We start from the raw sequence: 24,920 nt of genomic DNA, 5'->3' as shown, positions 1-24,920 counted from the left end.
TCAGTATCCTAGGATGATGTTAAAGATAACACATTTAGGAGTTTTTCAATTACTAACCCAGGCCTTTCTACACACCTAAATGAATAATGACATTTTGAAATCAAACAATTAGACTGACTGTATTGCCAATATGCAGGAGCCCCTGAGAAGACCCTGAAAATTCACCAAAAAATTGGTGAAACCCTTCAATTTTCCACAGATTTTTTTTTAAAAAAGAGTTGGAACTGATCTGAAGCAAATATTAAACGGCAAGATTATATAGATCTGTGACTACCGTATTACATGTAGATGGTCATAGGGATACTGGAAATCATTTGCCAAAGTCATCAGATTTGAGTATTGGATTTAAGAAGCCTAAATCTAAAACTATTGAATAATTTAGATTGGGAATGAAACAGGATAGGTGGACTGAGAAATAACGTGATGAGAGGAAAGAACCAAAGACAGTGGAGCGAATGGCTTTAAACCATTATCTATCATTTTTCAAAGCAGTTCTAAAGCTGTTTTCCTTTGTGCTTTTGACTGGAGTCAGGGTTAGGTAGGGCAGAGATTCAGCTTTAGGCCTACCTCTTAAAGTCAGTAACCTCCAATGAATTTTTCAGGTGCATATTATAGGAAGGTTTGAAGGGCAGAGAGCAGGGATGGCCAGATGGAAACATGAGAGGGAGAACTGGTAATCACCACATAAGCCAAGGGAAAGCACAGGGGCTCAGAGTTTCTAGAAGCCAGGACAGAACAGGGACTTGAAAGGGAGAGTAGCAAAAGACTAGGCAGCATAAAAACAGCCAGTCAAAGATCTAGAAATCAGAATATTAGCCAAGGTTAAAAAGTGGACCATGACAAAAAAAATTGTAACCCATGGAAGCCAGGCTTGCAGGTATAAAGCCATGAGAAGGTTGACAAATCATTTCTACAAAAACCAAGTATAAAACTGGACAACATTGTCAACAAATAACCATTTTAGGAATCTGGGAATTCATCAAGGGGAGCAATAAATTAAACAAAATTTAATATTGAAAAACTGCTAGAACTTGGCATTAAGTAGAGCAGGCACTATGGCCTTTTTGCCTGAGACTACTCCTGTCCCTCCTAGCTCAGTGAGACCTTAGTTTTGTCAGAAAAAGGCTGGCTGGGAAATCAGCAGCTTTGCTGCCCCAGTGGGTAGACTCAACTGGGGGTGGCAGTGAAAAGCCACAGCTTTGTCAGATAAAAATGGCCAACATAGAGGATGAAGCAGAGCAAGAAGGCTGTAGAAACCTCCAGCAAGTGTCCTCCCTGCAGGAACACCAAATTGAACAACTAGCCACACACACACACAAAGCATCTTCATAAGAACCAAAATCCAGGTGAACAATCACAATACCTGGTTTTAACATCACATCAAGGAAAGAGGCACTGAAGAGGGTAGGAAAGCCAGTCTTGAATTGCCTACACCATCCTTCCCTCATTCCCCAGCAGCAGCCACATGGGCACAGAGGCACAAACCTCTGTGCTTGGGGGAAGGAGAGTATGGTGATTGTGGGACTTTGCACTGGAACTCAGTGCTGCCCTATCACAGTGGAAAGAAACACGGGGGCATATGATCATGTAAACTGATGCTAAAGAAGCATTTAATAAAATTCAACGTCGTTTCAGGATAAAAATCCTCAAAAAACTGGGTATAGAAGGAATATACCTCAACACAGTAATAGTCATATATGACAGAGCCACAGTTAGTATCACACTGAATGGGAAAAAACTGAAAGCCTTTCCTCTAAGATCTAGACAAGACAAGGATGCCCACTTTTACCACTATTATTCAACATAGTACTAAAAGTCCTAGCTAGAGCAATCAGACAACAGAAGGAAATAAGGGACATCCAAATTAGAAAGAAAGAAGTCAAATTACCCTTGTTTGTAGACAATATGATCTTATATTTGGAAAAACCGAAAGATTCTACCAAAGAAACTATTAAAATGATAAATAGAGTAAAGTTGCAGGATACAAAATCAACATACAAATATCAGTAGCATTTCTATATTCTAAGAGAAAGCAATCTGTAAAAGAAGTCAAGAAAATAATCTCATTTACAATAGCTATGAATAAAATAAAATACCTAGGAATAAACTTAACTAAAGAAGTGAAAGGTCTCTACAATGAAAACTATAAAAACATTGATGCAAGAAATTGAAGAGGACACAAAAAAATAGATATTCCATGTTAATGGATTAGAAGAATCAATACTGTGAAAATGCCCATACTACCAAAAGCAATCTACAGATTCACTGTAATCCCCATCAAAATATCAATGACATTCTTCACAGAAATAGAAAAAAATTCCTAAAATTTATATGGAACCACAAAAGATCCAGAATAGCCAATGTTATCCTGAGCAAAATCAACAAAATTGGAAGAATCACGTTACTTAACTTCAAATTATACTACAGAGCTATAGTAACCAAAATGGCATCATATTGGCATAAAAACAGACACATAGACACAAAGATCTGAATAGACATTTCTCAAATGAAGACATACAAAAGGCAAACAGGTATATGAAAAGGTGCACAACATCAATGATTATCAGAGAAATGCAAATCAAAAATTACAATGAGATATCATCTTACCCCAGTTAAAATGGCTTTTATTCAAAAGACAGGCAAAAACAAATTCTGGTGAGGTTGTTGAGAAAAGAGAACCCTCGTACTCTGTTACTGGGAATGTAAATTACTACAACCACTATGGAGAACAGTTTGGAGATTGCTCAAACAACTAAAAAAAGAGCTACCTTACAGTCCAGCAACCAGTTAAAATGGCTTTTATTCAAAAGACAGGCAAAAACAAATTCTCGTGAGGTTGTTGAGAAAAGAGAACCCTTGTACTTTGTTACTGGGAATGTAAATTAGTACAACCACTATGGAGAACAGTTTGGAGGTTCCTCAAACAACTAAAAAGAGAGCTACCTTACAGTCCAGCAATCCCACTGCTGGGTATATACCTAAAAGAAAGAAAATCAGTACATCGAAGAAACATCTGCACTCCTGTGTTTATTGTAGAACTGTTCACAATAGCCAAGATTTAGAAGCAACCTATGTGTTCATCAACAGACAAATGGATAAAGAAAATGTGGTATATATATACAATGGAGTACAATTAAGCCATAAAAAAGAATGAAATCCTGTCATTTACAACTACATGGATGAAACTAGAGAATATTAAGTGAAATAAGCCAGCCCCAGAAAGAAAACTTCACATGTTCTCACTTATTTGTGGGAGCTAAAAACGAAAACAATTGAACTCATGGAGACAGAGAGTAGAATGAGGCTGAGAAGGGTACTGGGTCAAGGTAAGTGGGGATGGTTAATGGGTACAAAAATATAGTTAGATAGAATGAATAAGATCTACTATTTGACAGCATAACAGGGTGACTACAGTCAACAACTTTTTATAGATTTAAAAATAACTAAAACTGTATACTTGGATTGTCTGTAACATGAAGAAAGGATAAATGCTTGAGGCTATGGATACCCCATTTACTCTGATGTGATTATTACACATTCTATGCCTGTACTGAAATATCTTATGTACCTCATAAATACATACACCTACTACGTACCCACAAAATTTTTTTTAAAAATTTTTGAATAGCCAACTTAGTAGAAAACTAACAAGGAAACCCCAGTCAGAAATTTAAAAGAGAGATCCTGTAACTGAAATAGTAATAGAAGGGCCAAATAAGCACTCCACACATCCCTGGCTGACTGGGAAACTAGGCACATGTGCAGGGAAGACCAGTGAGGGCCTGGTGGAAGGTGAAATTGAAGGTGGACTGAGAACTGGCTATAACTTTGAAGGTGCTCCCAACCCACACACAGAGCAACTGGCAGAGGGTAGAAGCCCTATAGACTCAAGGTGTTTAAGCACAAGCTCTGACCTAATCACTGATTGAGCACTAAGCTATGTAGACACAGGGACAACCATCAGGAAGTGAGGCTAATAACTACAAATAAGAGTTAAAAAACTGAGTGGAGACATCGACAGCTGCATACCACAGAGAAGATCTATTCGGCAGTATAAGTTACGACAGTTACTTTTGGTTTAAAAAAAAAAAAAAGCCTCAGAAAAATAAATCAGAATCCAGAGTTGCTACAACATGCTATCTAAACTGTCATTAGCAACAACAACAAAAAATGTTATGCAAAGGAAAAACTGTAAAAAAAAAATTAATTAATTAATTTTTTAAAAAGGCAATAATTAAAAAAGGAGCCAAGATGGCCGAATAGGAACAGCTCCGGTCTACAGCTCCCAGTGTGAGCGATGCAGAAGACGGGTGATTTCTGCATTTCCATCTAAGGTACCGTGTTCATCTCACTAGGGAGTGCCAGACAGTGGGCGCAGGTCAATGGGTGAGCACACCGTGCGCCAGCCAAAGCAGGGGTGAGGCATTGCCTCACTCGGGAAGCGCAAGGGGTCAGGGAGTTCCCTTTCCAGGGGTGACAGACGGCACCTGGAAAATCGGGCCACTCCCACCCGAATACTGTGCTTTTCCGACGGGCTTAGGAAATGGTGCACCAGGAGATTATAGGCCGCACCTGGCTCAGAGGGTCTTACACCCACGGAGTCTCGCTGATTGCTAGCACAGCAGTCTGAGATCAAACAGCAAGGCAGCAGCCAGGCTGCGGGAGGGGCGCCCTCCATTGCCCAGGCTCTCTTAGGTAAACAAAGCAGCCGGGAAGCTCGAACTGGGTGGAGCCCACCACAGCTCAAGGAGGCCTGCCTGCCTCTGTAGGTTCCACCTCTCGGGGCAGGGCACAGACAAACAAAAAGACAGCCGTAACCTCTGCGGACTTAAATGTCCCTGTCTGACAGCTGTGAGGAGAGCAGTGGTTCTCCCAGCACGCAGCTGGAGATCTGAGAACGGGCAGACTGCCTCCTCAAGTGGGTCCCTGACCCCTGACCCCCGAGCAGCCTAACTGGGAGGCACCCCCCAGCAGGGGCAGACTGACACCTCACATGGCCGGCCAGGTACTCCAACAGACCTGCAGCTGAGGGTCCTGTTAGAAGGAAAACTAACAGAAAGGACATCCACACCAAAAACCCATCTGTACATCACCATCATCAAAGACCAAAAGTAGATAAAACCACAAAGATGGGGAAAAAACAGAGCAGAAAAACTGGAAACTCTAAAAAGCAGAGTGCCTCTCCTCCTCCAAAGGAACGCAGTTCCTCACCAGCAACGGAACAAAGCTGGACGGAGAATGACTTTGACGAGCTGAGAGAAGAAGGCTTCAGATGATCAAATTACTCCGAGCTACCGGAGGATATTCAAACCAAAGGCAAAGAAGTTGAAACCTTTGAAAAAAATTTAGAAGAATGTATAACTAGAATAATCAATACAGAGAAGTGCTCAAAGGAGCTGATGGAGCTGAAAACCAAGGCTCGAGAACTACGTGAAGAATGCAGAAGCCTCAGGAGCCGATGCGATCAAATGGAAGAAACGGTATCAGCCATGGAAGATGAAATGAATGAAATGAAGCGAGAAGGGAAGTTTAGAGAAAAAAGAATAAAAAGAAACGAGCAAAGCCTCCAAGAAACGTGGGACTATGTGAAAAGACCAAATCTACGTCTGATTGGTGTACCTGAAAGTGACGGGGAGAATGGAACCAAGTTGGAAAACACTCTGCAGGATATTATCCAGGAGAACTTCTCCAATCTAGCAAGGCAGGCCAACATTCAGATTCAGGAAATACAGAGAACGCCACAAAGATACTCCTCGAGAAGAGCAACTCCAAGACACATAATTGTCAGATTCACCAAAGTTGAAATGAAGGAAAAAACGTTAAGGGCAGCCAGAGAGAAAGGTCGGGTTACCCTCAAAGGGAAGCCCATCAGACTAACAGCGGATCTCTCGGCAGAAACCCTACAAGCCAGAAGAGAGTGGGGGCCAATATTCAACATTCTTAAAGAAAAGAATTTTCAACCCACAATTTCATATCCAGCCAAACTAAGCTTCATAAGTGAAGGAGAAATAAAATCCTTTACAGACAAGCAAATGCTGAGAGATTTTGTCACCACCAGGCCTGCCCTAAAAGAGCTCCTGAAGGAAGCGCTAAACATGGAAAGGCACAACCGGTACCAGCCACTGCAAAATCATGCCAAAATGTAAAGACCATCGAGACTAGGAAGAGACTGCATCAACTAACGAGCAAAATAACCAGCCAACATCATAATGACAGGATCAAATTCACACATAACAATATTAACTTTAAATGTAAATGGACTAAATGCTCCAATTAAAAGACACAGACTGGCAAATTGGATAAAGACTCAAGACCCATCAGTGTGCTGTATTCAGGAAACCCATCTCACGTGCAGAGACACACATAGGCTCAAAATAAAAGGATGGAGGAAGATCTACCAAGCAAATGGAAAACAAAAAAAGGCAGGGGTTGCAATCCTAGTCTCTGATAAAACAGACTTTAAACCAACAAAGATCAAAAGAGACAAAGAAGGCCATTACATAATAGTAAAGGGATCAATTCAACAAGAAGAGCTAACTATCCTAAATATATATGCACCCAATACAGGAGCACCCAGATTCATAAAGCAAGTCCTGAGTGACCTACAAAGAGACTTAGACTCCCACACATTAATAATGGGAGACTTTAACACCCCACTGTCAACATTAGACAGATCAACGAGACAGAAAGTCAACAACGATACCCAGGAATTGAACTCAGCTCTGCACCAAGCGGACCTAATAGACATCTACAGAACTCTCCACCCCAAATCAACAGAATACACATTTTTTTCAGCACCACACCACATCTATTCCAAAACTGACCACATACTTAGAAGTAAAGCTCTCCTCAGTAAATGTAAAAGAACAGAAATTATAACAAACTATCTCTCAGATCACAGTGCAATCAAGCTAGAACTCAGGATTAAGAATCTCACTCGAAACTGCTCAACTACATGGAAACTGAACAACCTGCTCCTGAATGACTACTGGGTACATAACAAAATGAAGGCAGAAATAAAGATGTTCTTTGAAACCAGCGAGAACCAAGACACAACATACCAGAATCTCTGGGATGCATTCAAAGCAGTGTGTAGAGGGAAATTTATAGCACTAAATGCCCATAAGAGAAAGCAGGAAAGATCCAAAATTGACACCCTAACATCACAATTAAAAGAACTAGAAAAGCAAGAGCAAACACATTCAAAAGCTAGCAGAAGGCAAGAAATAACTAAAATCAGAGCAAAACGGAAGGAAATAGAGACACAAAAAACCCTTCAAAAAATTAATGAATCCAGGAGCTGGTTTTTTGAAAGGATCAACAAAATTGATAGACCGCTAGCAAGATTAATAAAGAAAAAAAGAGAGAAGAATCAAATAGATGCAATAAAAAATGATAAAGGGGATATCACCACCGATCCCACAGAAATACAAACTACCATCAGAGAATACTACAAACACCTCTACACAAATAAACTAGAAAATCTAGAAGAAATGGATAAATTCCTCAACACATACACCCTCCCAAGACTAAACCAGGAAGAAGTTGAATCTCTGAATAGACCAATAACAGGAGCTGAAATTGTGGCAATAATCAATAGCTTACCAACCAAAAAAAGTCCAGGACCAGATGGGTTCACAGCCGAATTCTACCAGAGGTACAAGGAGGAACTGGTACCATTCCTTCTGAAACTATTCTAATCAATAGAAAAAGAGGGAATCCTCCCTAACTCATTTTATGAGGCCAGCATCATCCTGATACCAAAGCCGGGCAGAGACACAACCAAAAAAGAGAATTTTAGACCAATATCCTTGATGAACATTGATGCAAAAATCCTCAATAAAATACTGGCAAACAGAATCCAGCAGCACATCAAAAAGCTTATCCATCATGATCAAGTGGGCTTCATCCCTGGGATGCAAGGCTGGTTCAATATACGCAAATCAATAAATGTAATCCAGCATATAAACAGAACCAAAGACAAAAACCACATGATTATCTCAATAGATGCAGAAAAGGCCTTTGACAAAATTCAACAACGCTTCATGCTAAAAACTCTCAATAAATTAGGTATTGATGGGATGTATCTCAAAATAATAAGAGCTATCTATGACAAACCCACAGCCAATATCATACTGAATGGGCAAAAACTGGAAGCCTTCCCTTTGAAAACTGGCACAAGACAGGGATGCCCTCTCTCACCACTTCTATTCAACATAGTGTTGGAAGTTCTGGTCAGGGCAATTAGGCAGCAGAAGGAAATAAAGGGTATTCAATTAGGAAAAGAGGAAGTCGAATTGTCCCTGTTTGCAGACGACATGATTGTATATCTAGAAAACCCCATTGTCTCAGCCCAAAATCTCCTTACGCTGATAAGCAACTTCAGTAAAGTCTCAGGATACAAAATCAATGTACAAAAATCACAAGCATTCTTATGCATCAATAACAGACAAACAGAGAGCCAAATCATGAGTGAACTCCCATTCACAATTGCTTCAAAGAGAATAAAATACCTAGGAATCCAACTTACAAGGGATGTGAAGGACCTCTTCAAGGAGAACTACAAACCACTGCTCAATGAAATAAAAGAGGATACAAACAAATGGAAGAACATTCCATGCTCATGGGTAGGAAGAATCAACATCGTGAAAATGGCCATACTGCCCAAGGTAATTTATAGATTCAATGCCATCCCCATCAAGCTACCAATGACTTTCTTCACAGAATTGGAAAAAACTACTTTAAAGTTCACATGGAACCAAAAAAGAGCCCACATCGCCAAGTCAATCCTAAGCCAAAAGAACAAAGCCAGACGCATCCCACTACCTGACTTCAAACTATACTACAAGGCTACAGTAACCAAAACAGCATGGTACTGGTACCAAAACAGAGATATAGACCAATGGAACAGAACAGAGCCCTCAGAAATAACGCCACATATCTACAACTATCTGATCTTTGACAAACCTGAGAAAAACAAGAAATGGGGAAAGGATTCACTATTTAATAAATGGTGCTGGGAAAACTGGCTAGCCATATGGAGAAAGCTGAAACTGGATCCCTTCCTTACACCTTATACAAAAATCAATTCAAGATGGATTAAAGACTTAAACGTTAGACCTAAAACCATAAAAACTCTAGAAGAAAACCTAGGCATTACCATTCAGGACACAGGCATGGGCAAGGACTTCATGTCTAAAACACCAAAAGCAATGGCAACAAAAGCCAAAATTGACAAATGGGATCTAATTAAACTAAAGAGCTTCTGCACAGCAAAAGAAACTACCATCAGAGTGAACAGGCAACCTACAAAATGGGAGAAAATTTTCGCAACCTACTCATCTGACAAAGGGCTAATATCCAGAATCTACAATGAACTCCAACAAATTTACAAGAAAAAAACAAACAACCCCATCAAAAAGTGGGCGAAGGACATGAACAGACACTTCTCAAAAGAAGACATTTATGCAGCCAAAAAACACATGAAAAAATGCTCACCATCACTGGCCATCAGAGAAATGCAAATCAAAACCACAATGAGATACCATCTCACACCAGTTAGAATGGCGATCATTAAAAAGTCAGGAAACAAAAGGTGCTGTAGAGGATGTGGAGAAATAGGAACACTTTTACACTGTTGGTGGGACTGGAAACTAGTTCAACCCTTGTGGAAGTCAGTGTGGCGATTCCTCAGGGATCTAGAACTAGAAATTCCATTTGACCCAGCCATCCCATTACTGGGTATATACCCAAAGGACTATAAATCATGCTGCTATAAAGACACATGCACACGTATGTTTATTGCGGCATTATTCACAATAGCAAAGACTTGGAACCAACCCAAATGTCCAACAATGATAGACTGGATTAAGAAAATGTGGCACATATACACCATGGAATACTATGCAGCCATAAAAAATGATGAGTTCATGTCCTTTGTAGGGACATGGATGAAATTGGAAATCATCATTCTCAGTAAACTATCGCAAGAACAAAAAACCAAACACCGCATATTCTCACTCATAGGTGGGAATTGAACAATGAGAGCACATGGACACAGGAAGGGGAACATCACACTCTGGAGACTGTTGTGGGGTGGGGGGAGGGGGGAGGGATAGCATTGGGAGATATACCTGATGCTAGATGACGAGTTAGTGGGTGCAGCGCACCAGCATGGCACATGTATACATATGTAACTAACCTGCAGATTGCGCACATGTACCATAAAACCTAAAGTATAATAATAATAAAAAAAAAGGCAATCAATAGAAACTAACTCTAGTTAGTTTGAGCCCACATATTAGATTTAGCAAAGACTTGAAAGTGACTATGATAGATGACTTCAAAGAATTAAAATAAACTTTATTTGAAGAATTAATAGAAAATATGATGACAATGACTTAACAAAGAATCACAACAAAGAAATAGAAACTACAAAAAACAAACGGAAATTCCGGAGTTGTCAGCCATAAAAAGGAATGAAATAATGGCATTCACAGCAACCTGGATGGAATTGGATACCATTATCCTATGTAACTTAGGAATGGAAAACCACACATTGTATGTTCTTACTCATAAGAGGGAGCTAAGCTATGAGGACACAAAGGCATAAGAATGATACAGCAGACTTTAGAGACTTAGGGGGAAAGAGTGGGAGGGGGTGAGGAATAAAAGACTACACACTGATACAGTATACATGTACACTGCTCGCGTGATGGGTGCACTGAAATCTCAGAAATCACCACTAAAGAACTTATTCATGTAACCAACCACCATCTGTTCCCCCAAAATCTACTGAAATAAAAAATAAGTTAAAAAATAATAATACAATTAAATTAAAAAAAGAAATTCTGGAGTTGAAATCCAGACCAATAGAAATTATCCAATCTGGAGAACAGAGAGAAAAAAAGCATTGGAGAAGTGGGCCTTAGCAGAACAGAATCCAGTCCCAGGAATCAAAAGCACCAGCAGACAGAACAAAACGTGATCCAAACCTAAGCTGAAGAATTTCTCAGATGTAAGCCTTTTATTTTCCTGTAAAATGGGGATAACAGTACCTATACCACACAGAATTCATATGAGGATAAAATGAATTAAAAATTGTAAAGCACTTTCTGGTACAATGTAAACAAATAATAATTGTTAGCTGCTACATTCATCACTGACATTTTGCTAAGGGATGAAATCATAGCTGGTGGGCCCTGGGCCTAAAAGTTCCTAAGGAAACTCTCCTATCTGTAGGAAAAACTCCTATAGGCAGCTGAGAGGAAGGCAAATAAATCATAACTGCTATTAGATAAAAACAATATAGCTAACAGTTCTTTGACAGGCATTACCTCAACAAATATTTTCTAGTTGCTTCTATACATTTACTTTGACTTTTCTAATCATAGTTTAAGTATTTATTCTTTTTTAAGATCTTCAAAAGTTACTACACGAATGTAAAAATCCAGAGAAATTATTCCCTCTATATATATTCATAACTAGATCTAGAAATAACTTTAATGTTTGCATCCTAATAAGCCTTCTCTTGATATGTGTTGATGCTAGAAATGGGGGACCTGTAATTAGACTTAAGATCTGAATCACGTAATATAAAAAATAAGAGTTGGCAAAACATGACACAGATTTTGCTAAAACAAGTTAACTGGCAAGCCAGCTACTCTGACTTGAGGGGAATTACAAAGTTTAATCTAAAGAGATTCTGCTTCTCACCAATGTATTTATCTATTTAACTTTTTTTTTTTTTTTTAATACTCACTCTGTTTTTGGAACGGCTTTTCTTAGCCAGAAGAAATCAGACTGTGCTAAATACTTGCGAGTTTGTAGGACGTTGCCAAAGTAGTCGGATTCTGAAAACTTGATCTGAATAAAACAAACCACAACATCATTGTTCTAAGTAAAGATAAAAGATGGCTCTAAAAAAATACTTCAGCATAGGAAGGAGCAACTAGCAGAAGCTGCATCAGTCACAGCCTCTCTCAGCTGTTATCAGTTAACCCAGAATTCACAAAGCCATGAAATTTAGTCTCAGTGATTTTCTGTTAACGTAAAAACTTCAAAAATCAATATAGTCATTTCTGGATCACAGTAAAAACACAACAAGAGAAGCTTCAGTCATTTACAATGCGTTCCATTTACTTTCTAATTGAAAAATCTACTTTAACCTTTATAAAACATATTATCTTTGGTTTGAAATTTCTTGGCTCACGAGTCCTTGATCTTTTTTAAAATGTGTACTTTGTTTATTTGTCACGTAAGTTTTTTAAGTAACATGCAGCTTAGTTGGCTGAAAACTCATTTAGCTTATGGACAATGGTTTAGTCAAATAAGTGGTAGTTGTTCGTAAAGGAAAACAATAAATGTGATTCAGAGACCTATTTTCCACCATAAGCACAATGAAGTCACCAGAATCATTATTAACAGAATGTATCTGTTAACACTCAAAAAGTCTCTGGTCACTAAATATTAATGAAATTACAGAGGCAAATCATAGATTATAGCTTGCTTGGGAACACAGAAAGTTGATAGCAGCTCACAACAATGTTGTCTATTAAGACAGGGAAACAGACATAATTGATCTTTTAGTTCCTTTTCTTGTTTTGGAAGGAGAATGGCAGACAGTTTCCATTCTATAGGCGCTCCATCTACAAAACTAGCAATACCTAACCTAGCTATTTATTGTAAATAAGATCTGTGGAGCTGTTCATGCAATAGTTTGTAGTGACCGCCAATGCTTGGGTTTTTAAATATATTACTATGGAAATTAAGAAAAATACACATTTGAATAAGGAGATAACCAAGGGTAACCAAATTCTTATTAACTGTAATTTTTATAACTTTAATAGTCTTTTAAAAGCAAAAAGTAAAATATGCATGTATATAAAACCCACAAGGCATTACATTATAGATACGAGTGTATATATGCAATTTGATGGTAATAGGTTCGACAGTCACCTACTTGTTGACAAATGTCTGGCTCACATTTAGCTCCTCCCAACACAGAGTGGGTACTCATCTCCGTGGAGAAGTTTTTGTTAAGGAGTCATCTTAACAATCTTTCCAGGAGACCAAGCCAAAATATAAAGGAAGGAGTAAAATAACTGAAGGCACATGGAGAAAGGCAGAAATAAAAATATTGATTCCTGGCATCCTCTCTGTTCTGCTTGGCCAACAAATTATAAAGCTATGACTTTAAATTGTCCCTCAAACTGCTTGCTCAGGGAAGAGGGGCTGATAAACAAATTGTGGTATATTCACATAATGGAAGGCAATACAACAGTTTAAATGATTGTTCTGTATGCATGAACATGAAATAATCTTAAAAATTATGCAGAGTGAATAAGGTAAGTTATATCTATGAGGAAATCTAAAGTTTTTAAACATGCAAAACAACACTGTATGCTGTTTATGGACGCGTACCTATGTAGCAAAAGCATAAAGAAAGGCATGGGAATAACAATAATAAGACTGAACTCAAGGTAGTGTTTATACGCAGAGATGGAGATAGACACACAGGAAGGAGATTAGATCAAGGAAAATTACAGACAAAATTTCAAATGCATCTGTTTTGTTCATTTAAAATGTGTGTGTGCATGTACAAAGCTAATATAGCAATATGTTTAATATGTGTTAAAATAGATGTGTTCAAATTATTTTACTCATGTTCCAACATTTGAAATGCTTCATAATAAAAAGAAATCATATCTACATATACATACACACATATATATACACACACACATATATATATATATATATTTTTTTTTTTTTTTTTTTTGAGACAGAGTCTCGCTCTGTCACCCAGGCTAGAGTGCAGCGGTGCAATTTCAGCTCACTGCAACCTCCTCCTCCCAGGTTCATGCAATTCTTGTGCCTCAGCCTCTCGAGTAGCTGGGATTACAGACATGCACTACCATGCCCAGCTAATTTTTATATTTTTAGTAGAGATGGGGTCTTGCCATGTTGGCCAGGCTGGCCTTGAATTCCTGGATTCAAGTGATCCGCCCGCCTTGGCCTCCCAAAGTGCTGGGATTACAGGTGTGGGCCACCACGCTGGCCAAAATCTTATAATTGATTGTATTTTAAGATAAAGGTTTTCTTTTAGCCTCAGAAGAAACAGAGTAAGCACCTTATTATAGAAAGCAACCTTACTAGCAATCCTAAGGCATTCCCAGATCATATGGTTAAAAGATGTGTCCACTGTTCAACCCTTTGCCTTTTTCAGCTTTTGTTTCCAAGACAGCTCTGCCAAAACCTTCGGAATATGATTGTAACTGATAGAAAATTCAGGTATGTTCTTGGGTTCAGAACACATTTTGGGAAATTCTCTCAGAGGAATTTCTTTCAAAAATATTAACTTTTTAAAAATAATATCAGTGGGGTCAGTTTTTACTTTTAGAAAACTTGCTAATTGTGATACTTTCATTACTGTTCCATCTGAAAAAAAAAAAAAAATCCCTTGACATTCAGATTGGTCTACAGACATTAAACAGAAAGCCATCTCAAAACTTTTTAAAGGGCCGGGCGCAGTGACTCACGCCTGTAATCCCAACACTTTGGGAGGCCCAGGCTGGCAGATCACTTGAGGTCAGGAGTTTGAGGCCAGCCTGGCCAACATGGTGAAATCCCGTCTCTACTAAAAATATGAAAATTACCCAGGTGTGGTGGCACGTGCTTGTAATTGCAGCTACTCGGGAGGCTGAGGCAGGAGAATCATTTGAACCTGGGAGGCGGAGGTTGCAGTGAGCCGAGATTGTGCCACTGCACTCCAGCCTGGGCAAAAGAGGGAGACTCTGCCTAAAAATTTAAAAAAAAAAAAAAAAACTTTGTAAAGAAGAAAAGCGTTCCAAGTCTAAAAATACATTAGATAAGTAAGGACCTACCAGAACCCTGAAAATAATTGGGGGGAACAAAACTCAGAGGTAATTAATTACAATTTTCCATAGCTTATTTATGTTTAGAAAGATAATTTAAAAATTGTTTTCATTATTAAGTTGAGAATATTTCTTCTTTCTTAGCCTGGTTTAATTGATCTATTCCATTTATTTAATGGAAATCACAAGTAATAGAGGACAGGTCTTACGTTTTTCCTTGAGACAGGTTAAGTGTTTGGGGGTAGGCAGGGGCCAGTCACTGTTATTCACATATGATAGATGGGAAACAGGGCTAAGGAGATTATGGAATTTGGCAAAGCTACACCGTCCTAGTCATTTGGCTCTGACTCCAATGTTATTTTCATTGGTCTTAATAAGAGAACCAGTGATTCAAGGACAAAGTAAGATTGAGGAAGGGAGTAGAAGCAGTGATTAAATAAATCATGATACAACTTACTTGAAATACTATATAACTGTTAAAATAATGGTAACAAAGGCTATAAAGACAGTAACAAAACAATATGTTAACTGTAAAGGTTGGTATACCAAATTATATGTAAACATCAATTACAGCTGTACAGAAATAGAGAAAAACAAATTAATAAACTGTAACAGAAGTATATATTATGTAGCAATATTATGAGTGCATTTTCTCTAGTTCCCAAATTTTCTGCCAAAACCTTCAGAATATGATTATAACTGATAGAAAATTCAGATATGTTCTTGGGCTCAGAACACTTTCTGGGAAATTTTCTCAGAAGAATTTCCTTCAAAAATATTAACTTTAAAAAAATAATATCAGTGGGATCAGTTTTTACTTTTAGAAGACTTGCTAATTGTAATAATATTTTGATAATTTTAAATATTTCAAAAGGTCCTTGGATGAGAAAAAGAATTGAAACCTAGCAACTATTGAGAAAGTTCTGTTTTTTCTAGAAGTAGAAACAAGAATGAATTCGCATGAATATTTTAAAGCCGCTTGTAATCTCCAAAATGAAGAAATTAAATTCGGCAAGAGACAATACTTGGCTCAAAAGCCTCTTGTCCTTTCAGTTACTGGAAAAAGTCTAGGTCAAGTTGATGATCACTTTCAATCAGTTCCATCTCTTGACTTTTCAATTGCATGACCTTTGGGGAATTAATTGGGACTCTTGTGTCATTTCCCAGGAACAGCTATCCTGATCGTAAAATTCAGGAGAGCCTACATTTCTCTTCTTGAATATCCTACCCCAGATCCACAGACTAAATGGAAGAATAAAGTTATTACCACCACCACCACCCCAAAGGTGGGGAACCTGTAATAAGTGCAGAACAAGGAAATGTGTTCAGCTCCTCTGTAGGATAAGTACATGTTTATGAGACAGTACATAAGAATGCAAATGATCTGTAGTATAGGCTTCGGCCCACATGTAAGAATAGGCAGATGAAAAATACTGAAGCACTAATTGTGGTACTTTCCTTACTGTGCCAGTATGAAGTGTAAATTCTAGGACACCTTTCATTTAATTTAAATCCATTTAAAGATACTCAGAGATATATCCAAATATCTATTAGAAAGATTCTATGTTAGGCACCCAAAGGATTTTCTGAATACTTAACGGAATCCGTATTTTATATCTACATGTTCCCTTATTCAAACAACAAAGCAATATGCAAGACTGGTGTGTTTAGATGGCTTTGTCCAAAAGTAATGTGTGTCTATACATGTAGACATACTTATTATGTTGGTGCAAAAGTAATTGCAGTTTTTGGCATTAATAGTAATGGCAAAAACCACAATTACTTTTGCACCAACCTAATATATACTGAGGTGATGTTCAAAATGTTTAATAATCCACATATACAGTGTACCATGGAGGATGCAATTCCCACAAACAGCTATGTGAAGGTGGGTCTCAGGGAGTTCCAGCCAGCACATTAGCACTGGAACCAGATGTCCCATCTCCACACTGGGGCTGGTCTTGGTCTGCTCTGACCAGCGGAACAGTCTGGATGAAGGCCAATGTGAGAGAGTTACAGAGGCCTGGCTGGAAGGTTGGGGGGCACCAGGGTGCCCTACCTCCAATGCCCACCCTTAGCTCTCTAGTGCCATGATGGCCAGGGATCCCTTAAAAGAGCTGAGCGCAATGTTTTGTGTTTTTTAACAAATAGTAAAGAATTATTTTAATATTTTAACAACCTTTTTTTCTGCAGCATTCTAGCATTCCATCTGAATATCACCTCACTCTTGCATAGTGGCACTCTCTGTCATGTACACACACACACACACACACACACACACACACACACTAGTGTTTCACTGGCCAAAGCAGACCAGACCCACCACAGAGAATCTTACATAGGTTCACATATCTGCATATCCCTATATGCACATTTATATGTATATATGTGTGTATCACTCACCAGAAACTTTGGCCTCTGAAAAATTTCTCATTTCCAATTCTCCTAAGTAAATGGAGGCCAGCCATGATTCTGACTTTAGTCCTTAGTAACGTCCCTAATTGAGCTGGTTATTTACCTATAGTTTTTCAGCTACATGCCTACCCTTTCACTCTATTCCGTGATGCTGGGGACTGGGAATCTGAAAACTGTTTCCCAAGCTCCTTTGCCAATTAGCTTCCTGCAAATAGGAGGCACTAGAGGAAATCAGTGGGTTGCAGGAGGGAAAAGGGTGCTGTGTTGCTCCCTGTCACTCTCTCTCCCCCTCTACTCCTCCCTTTTCTTTTTCTGACAATGACTCTGGAAGAATCTTTAGTTCCTCCTGCAAAGCTCAGCTCTGGAGTGGCAGTTCTCCTCTACTCTCCTAAGTGACGGTACCATCACCTCCTCCCTTCTGTGACCCTAGGCACAGGAGTAGCAGCTGCTTTCTAAAGTTACTAACCTGTGGTTTGTCTCATTTTTCCCTCTTCTTGCCTTCAAACATATTTCATGTATTAAATTCCCTGTTTAAAATATCTAGTGTGCTTTTTGCTTTCCTGGCTAATACTGAAATATTTCCGAAATTGGGAGAAACTCACTGCTTGAATCTATTTCTATTAAGAATCAATGAAATGGAATACTTTATTAGGCTGATTTGAAAATGGGCTCATGCCTACCTTTTTAGGCTAATAGGCTTTCCCGCATGTCGATGGGGGTTCAAATAAAGGGCATTTTATTTCTTCCTGTTCTTTTCAAAAACTACAGGACTGTTGTTCAGAAATGCTTTGCTGAGTACCTCAGTTTACCTTGTCATCCTTAAAGAAAAAATTTCTGATTCCTTTGCATATTTACCTCTTAATTCTATCTCGTTTGCTTTTATTTCCACATGAGCCCAACTTCAATTTTCAACACTTCTCCTTGACCTTCTTCTGATCCATCAAGTAATCTCGCTCCTCTTTCCTTTTGCATTTGTGCCTGATGAATCATATCTCCACCTGTCTCAAATGCAGCATGCTGTTTTTCATTTGTAACAGCCTCTCATGCTCAGAGCTCATATTACCAGAAATTTCTCATAGGTCCTATAGCAGTCCTTATCTACATGTTTCTTAAAACTGAAAACAGTCTCATTGTGTACCAGGAATACTTGAGTCTTTTTGCTATTGCCCTCAGTGACAATGTTACAATCTATCATATCATCCTTTACCTATTTTTAGGGTGGGTTTTATTCACTTTCTCTATCAGTGATATGATTTGGCTCTGTGAGAGTCACAGGAGTACACAGCTGCTACTCCTGTGTCTAGGGTCACAGAAGGGAGGAGGTGACGGTACCATCACTTAGGAGAGTAGAGGAGAACTGCCACTCCAGAGCTGAGCTTTGGAGGAGGGACTGAAGTCATTGTCAGAAAAAGAAAAGGGCGGGGGTTGAGGGGGAGAGAAAGTGAGAAAGCCCAAATCTCATCTTGAATTGTAATCCCCACGTATCGAGGGAGGGACTTGTAATCCCCATATGTCAAGGGAGGGAGGTGATTGAATCATGGGGGCAGTTTCCCCCATGCTGTTCTTGTGATAGTGAGTTCTCATGAGATCTGATGGTTTTAAAAGTGGCAGTTTTTTCCTGAACTCTCACCCTTCCCTCCTGCCGCCTTGTGAAGAAGGTACCTGTTTCCCCTTCACTTTCCGCCATGATTGTAGGTTTCCTGAGGCCTCCCCAGCCATGTGGAACTGTGAGTCAATTAAACCTCTTTCCTCCATAAATTATCCAGTCTCGGGTATTTCTTTATAGCAACATGTAAGTGGACTAAAACAGTCAGTTTCTGAATACAAATGTCTTTTTACTTCATGTACCTGGAATTTTTTTCACTGTCAGGTTTTTAAACTGTTAAAACTCTTGGGTGTAACTGTGTCTGCTTTGGCAATGAGTCAGATGAAAGCCATTTCTTCAAAGAAGTGATTAAAAATCTTGGTGTGTAATGTCTTCAGTTCAGGCCTCAGAGAAACAAAGAAGCATAGCCAACATGGCATCCTGTTTGGCATCTGGTTTCTTTTCACAAAAGATATTGCATTCAGTGGGTCCTTAAATTTGGGGCTCCGAACTTAGCAACAGAATGCCAACAAAACTTGATCAACTAAATATTGTGAGTAAGCCTTAAGTGCTACCTTATTCGATTAAAGCTTGAGACTGCTCCATCTGTATACCCTTTTAAATCAATTTGAGGGATGTGGACAGTGCATGAGTTAATTCATGAGGACTTTTTCAAACCAAAATAGTCCACTACCACAAGTGTGAATTGAGGATGTCATAGCTAACACTTATATTGTGCTGATTGTATGTTAGGGTTCATTCTAACACTTTAAATATGTTAACTTATTTGATCCTCCCAGAAATCCTGTACGGGAGGGATTGGTATGACCTTCATTCTTCAGATGAAGAAAGGCACAGAGAGGATACATAACCTACCCTAGGTAACACGGTAGTACATGGTAGACTGCGGGTTTTACTCCAAGCACTTTGACTCCAGGGTCCCTATTTATAACCTCTACATCAAACTGTCTCTCAAACCTTCTCATCCACATCCTGACTCAGAATATGTACCAATAGTATGGAGTTACCCAGGTTCTCCTGCTAAGGTACTTTGTGCCCTGGTGATACTCTTCTTAGTAGCAACAGCAGTTTAACCTGTGGTTTATCTATTTTCCCTTTTCTTGCCTTCCTATTTCCTGTATTAAATTCCCTGTTTAAAATACCGGGTGTGCTTTTTGCTTTCCTGGCTGATATAGAGATATTTCCAAAATTGGTAGAAATTCACGCTTGAGTCTATTTCTATTAAGGATCAATGAAATGGAATATTTTATAAGGCTGATTTGAAAATGGACCACAAATGGTCCATATTGATCTGCAAAGCTACCCTTTATAGGAAGTAGGCTATACTCTGTGCCAGAGTATTATGCCAGGTGCTTTTACATTTATATAATCTCATCTAACCTTCCCAACAATACTAAGACTTGGTTATTATATTTCCAGTAGCCAGATAACTAAAGGAAGGCTAACTGAAGTTAAGTAACCTACACAGGATGAAATAACTAGTAAGTGGAAGAAGCGGAATTCAAACCCAGGCCCATGATACTGGAGCTCTTAACCATTTGATAACATGGCCTTCCCTCCAAGTCTCCACCCTGATGCCTCTGTTCCTCCAGCATAGCTGCCTAAAAAGGACCCTCAAGAATCCCTTCTCTGATTATAGGCAGAGCTTCCTGAGCCCAGATATCAGTCCTGGCTCTGAAACTCTGTGTGGAACTGAGGAGCTCACTTAAATTACTGAGTCTCTATGTCCTTTTCCGCAAAATGGGAATGAACATCATCTATTTCACAGAATCACTGAAGGAATTAAAAGATAACGTACATGAATATGTCAAGTGCTTCAATATTTTTAGTTACAATAATAGTAATGGGATTTTCAGCATCATCAAAACAGTGTATAATAAGATAGACTGAGTTTTAGGATGCTATGAGGCATAATTATTTTCTTCCAGAGCAACTGTATCAATATTTTGGGGGGCTATATCTTAGAGCCCAATGGAGGAAGATTCTAATTAATGCTTTCTCTCTTTTGAATAGTCTTGTAAAATTTTGATGCTCCTCTACAAAGCTGGGATTGTTTTCAGATATGCCACTTGTTGAACCACAATTTCAGGAAAGAGCTATACCTCAGAACTATAGTTACTTAAAGAATTTCAAAAGACTACATTTTCAAGAAAATCTAGTGAATGGTAAAAACAGGTTTTTTTAAATGAGGAAGAAAAATCACTTATCAGAACTATTTGTAGGAGAGGAAATAACAGTGGTTGTGATTAGGAAGGCCTGTAATTAATACACCTACTGGAAAATACATGTCCAAAAATATTGAAATAAAAAAGAATTAGGACTATTTTTCATCAGTAACTTACTGCAAATATACAATCCAATTCACAATAAATTATAGAGTGATATGTATATGCATTTAATTTGCCAAAACACTCATAAAGTTTAATGAAGTTAACTCCCAGCAGGCAGATTTATTACTATTCATTTAATATGAATGAAGCAAATAAAAAGTGTTTAACAACAAACATGATGCATTTGCCATTAGAACATGCCCACTAATTGTAACATACTTAATTTGCTTAATTCTTTCTTTTATGATCAAATTAGGCCAAACCCAAGTCTATTTGTTTTTTGGTACCCACTCAGCTACGCATCGTTTCTGACACTTCCTTTATTTTGAATCTGCCCTAAATCTTGTGATCTGCCTGGCATATTCAGGCTCATATCTAGCCAAGGAATTAATCAAAAGTTGGTGTTTTCTGGCATCACCAGTTTTAAATGCTTGGACTTGGGTTAGGTGAAAGGCACAAGGCCAGTAAAACTTGCCAGAAAAAAAAAAAGTACAGTAAATTTAGCACTTACGGCTTTGAGGTCTTCATTAACATGAGTATCATTCATTATAAACTCTGGATAGCCAACTTTTGCCAAAACAGCTCTCGCCTATAAAAAGGAAAAAGAAAAATAATGTCAGAGTTTCAGCACTTAAATCATTAATAATCACAAGATGTAGAAACGCGCCCTTCATCTGAAAACTCCATTTACTGAATACCTACTATATGCAAGCCACTGTGAAGGGCAAAAATATATAGATATATATTGAGAGACCTCAGTATACTAAAAATGTAGTGAATATGGCAAATAACTGTCTAGTACAATGTAAACAAAATAAAAATTTTAATAGAAATAGACAATATTGTTATCAAAGTCCAGAGCAGAGACTGTTTCTGCATGGAGAAAATGCTCAATGGAGAAGGTGACTGAATCGAGTCTTAAGAGAATGGTTAGGATTTCAAAATGTAGAGCCAGAAGAACATTCCAGGAGAAGAAACAGGGGCAAAGACAGAGGCAAAAATATGTGCAAACCATACATCTGATAAAGGGTTAATATCCAAAATATATTTAAAACTCAACTCAATATCAAGAAAGCAAATCGCCTGGTTAAAAAATGGGGAAAGGAGGTCGGGCACAGTGGTTCGTGCCTGTAATCCCAGAGCTTTGGGAGGCTGAGGCAGGAGGATTGCTTGAGGCTAGGAATTCAAGACCAGCCTGGGCAACACAGCGGGACCCTGTCTCTACAAAAATAAATTTTAAAAAAAAGGCCGGGCATGGTGGCACCTGCCTATAGTTCCAATTACTTGGGAGGTTAAGGCAGGAGGATCACTTGAGCCTGGGAGGTAGAGGCTGCAGTGAGCTATGATCATACTACTGCACTCCAGCCTGGGTGATGGAACAAGACTCTGTCTCGAAAAAAAAAAAAAAAAGAAATTAAAAAATTAAAAAGGGAAAATAACATGAAAATACATTTCTCAAAAAAAGACATGCAAATGGTAAACAGATTTTTTTAATGATCCACATCATTACTCATCGGAAATAAAAATTAAAAACACAATGAGATATTACCTATCACCAGTTAGAATGGCAACTATCAACAAGACAAGAGATAACAAGTGTTGGTAAGGGTGTGGAGAAAAGGGAACTCGTGAGCACTGTTGGTGGCAATATAATTTGGTACAGTCACTATGAAAAACACTATGGAGGTTCCTCTAAAAATTAAAAATATAACTACCATACAAAACAGTAATCCTACTTCTGGGGATATATCCAAAGGAAATGAAATCAGTACGCTAAAGAGAGTGCCTCCATGTTCATTGAAGCACTATTCAAAATAGCCAAGATATGGAATTAACCTAAATGTCTATCAACAGAGGAATGGATTAAAAATGTAGTATATATACGCAATGGAATATAAAATGTAGTATATATACACAATGGAATACTATTCAGCTTTAAAAAAGAAGAAAATCCTGTCATTTGTGACAACGTGGATGAACCTGTAGGACTTCATGCTAAGTAAAATAAGCCAGGCACCAAAAGGCAAATACTGCATGATCTCATTCATGTGAAATTTTAAGCAGTCACACTCATAGGAGAGAGTACAGTAGGATGGTGGTTACCAGGGGTGGGGGAATGGGGTTAGGGAGTTGGTCAAAAGATACAAAATTTCACTTAGATAAGAGGAATAAGTTTAGGAGATGTATTGTACAACAAAGTGACTATAGTTAATATCAATGTATTGTACACTTGAAAATGGCTAAAGGAGTAGATTTTAAATGTTCTTACCACAAAAATGATAAATATATGAGGTGATGGATATGTTAATTTACCCATTCTCTAATGTATACATGTATCAAAACATCATGTTGTACATCATATATATATATATAATTTTGACAGTATATAGTCAGTTTAAATACATAAAAATGAAAAAAACTACAAGGAGATAGCAAACACACACGATATGGCATATTGGAGAGAGGGCGAGTAATTTAATGTAGCTGGACTATAAGTACATGAGGATGGAGAACAGAAAATAATGCAGGAAAATTGGCCTGGGGTCAGATCACAGGGATTCCTGAATGCCATGTTAACAAGCCTGTATTTTATTTTATAGCTAAGAGAGAGCTAAATATGTTTAGCATGGGAATACAAGGAGATGAGTCATGCTTCAGGAAGGTTATCTTTGCAACATTGTGAAAGATGGCCAGGATGCCAGAAAGATTGGAGGCAGTGGTCTAGAATAATTTAAGATACATCATAATGTCATAACCATCATTTAGATAGACAAAGGTACTAATTATCCTCTGTGTTTTATAACAGATAGAGAATAAATAAAGGAAAAACAAACTTAGGCACATATAAAGAACCTCAAGAGCAGGGATTGGCAAAATATGGTCCCTGGGCCAAATCCAGCCACCCTACCCCTGTTTTTATAAATAAAGTTTTATTGGAACATAGCCATACTTATTTGTTTACGTGTCAACTATGGCTGCTTCTGCAGTACAGTTGTAGAGTTGAATAATTGGGTCAGACACCCTGTGGCCCACAAAGCATCAAATATTTTATCTGGCCCTTTCTAGAAAAAGTTCGTCAACCCTTGCTTTAGAGAAACTTTACAGTTCCATGTGAAAATTTCTCTCTCCCTTCTCCAGATTCTGGGTTTCATAAAATCAAAAGAGAAGCTTACAAGTACACTGTCAGGGCTCTGACCAGATTCCCTGGGATCGCTTTTATAACTTCTGTACATCCCTCCAGCATCTATGTTTTTTCTTTTCTAATGGCCAACACCTGAGACTTTTTGAAGGCCTGCCCTAGGAGCTACTAGAGCTCCTTGCCTGCAATCAAAAACAGCTAGTTCCTGGGGGTTTATTTGCCTTCTACCCATTTTCCTGCACCTGCACCTCCGCCTCCGCCTCTGCCTCCACCCAAGCAGCCCTATGCAGCAATATGAAAGCCCAGCCCCCTTGCCTCAATTCAGGACAAACTCTGAGGTATAATTGGTACTTCCAAAGTTCCCTGCAGGATCAGACTAGTTCTGAGATGTCTCCTGAAATTGGACTCTGATCCCTCCCTGTCTTGCTTCTCCCATTCCCTTACTGATTTCTCTTTGGAGTATTTGTTTAATAAATCACTTACACCGGAATTCTCATCTCCAGATCTGCCTCCAGATGACCCAATATAAGACCTAGGCAACCCCAAACACGTTG

The 24,920-nt window shown here is 38.5% G+C and overlaps 1 protein-coding gene across 1 annotated transcript in view; it reads right to left on the bottom strand.

Moving 5' to 3' along the window:
• PHEX (phosphate regulating endopeptidase X-linked) overlaps positions 1–24,920 on the bottom strand; it is a 223,552-nt gene that overhangs the window by 64,473 nt on the left and 134,159 nt on the right. Inside the window, exons 13-14 of the mRNA XM_054471801.2 lie at positions 21,739–21,816; positions 11,762–11,865 (exon numbers count right to left, since the gene is read on the bottom strand). Coding sequence (XP_054327776.1) covers positions 11,762–11,865; positions 21,739–21,816 — 182 coding nt within the window. The remainder of the gene's footprint in view (positions 1–11,761; positions 11,866–21,738; positions 21,817–24,920) is intronic.

The sequence above is a fragment of the Pongo pygmaeus genome, chromosome X (assembly GCF_028885625.2).
Source record: "Pongo pygmaeus isolate AG05252 chromosome X, NHGRI_mPonPyg2-v2.0_pri, whole genome shotgun sequence".
Taxonomy (NCBI): domain Eukaryota; kingdom Metazoa; phylum Chordata; class Mammalia; order Primates; family Hominidae; genus Pongo; species Pongo pygmaeus.
The sequence above is the reverse complement of the archived record's forward strand: the minus strand, read 5'-3'. Positions and strand labels throughout refer to the sequence as shown.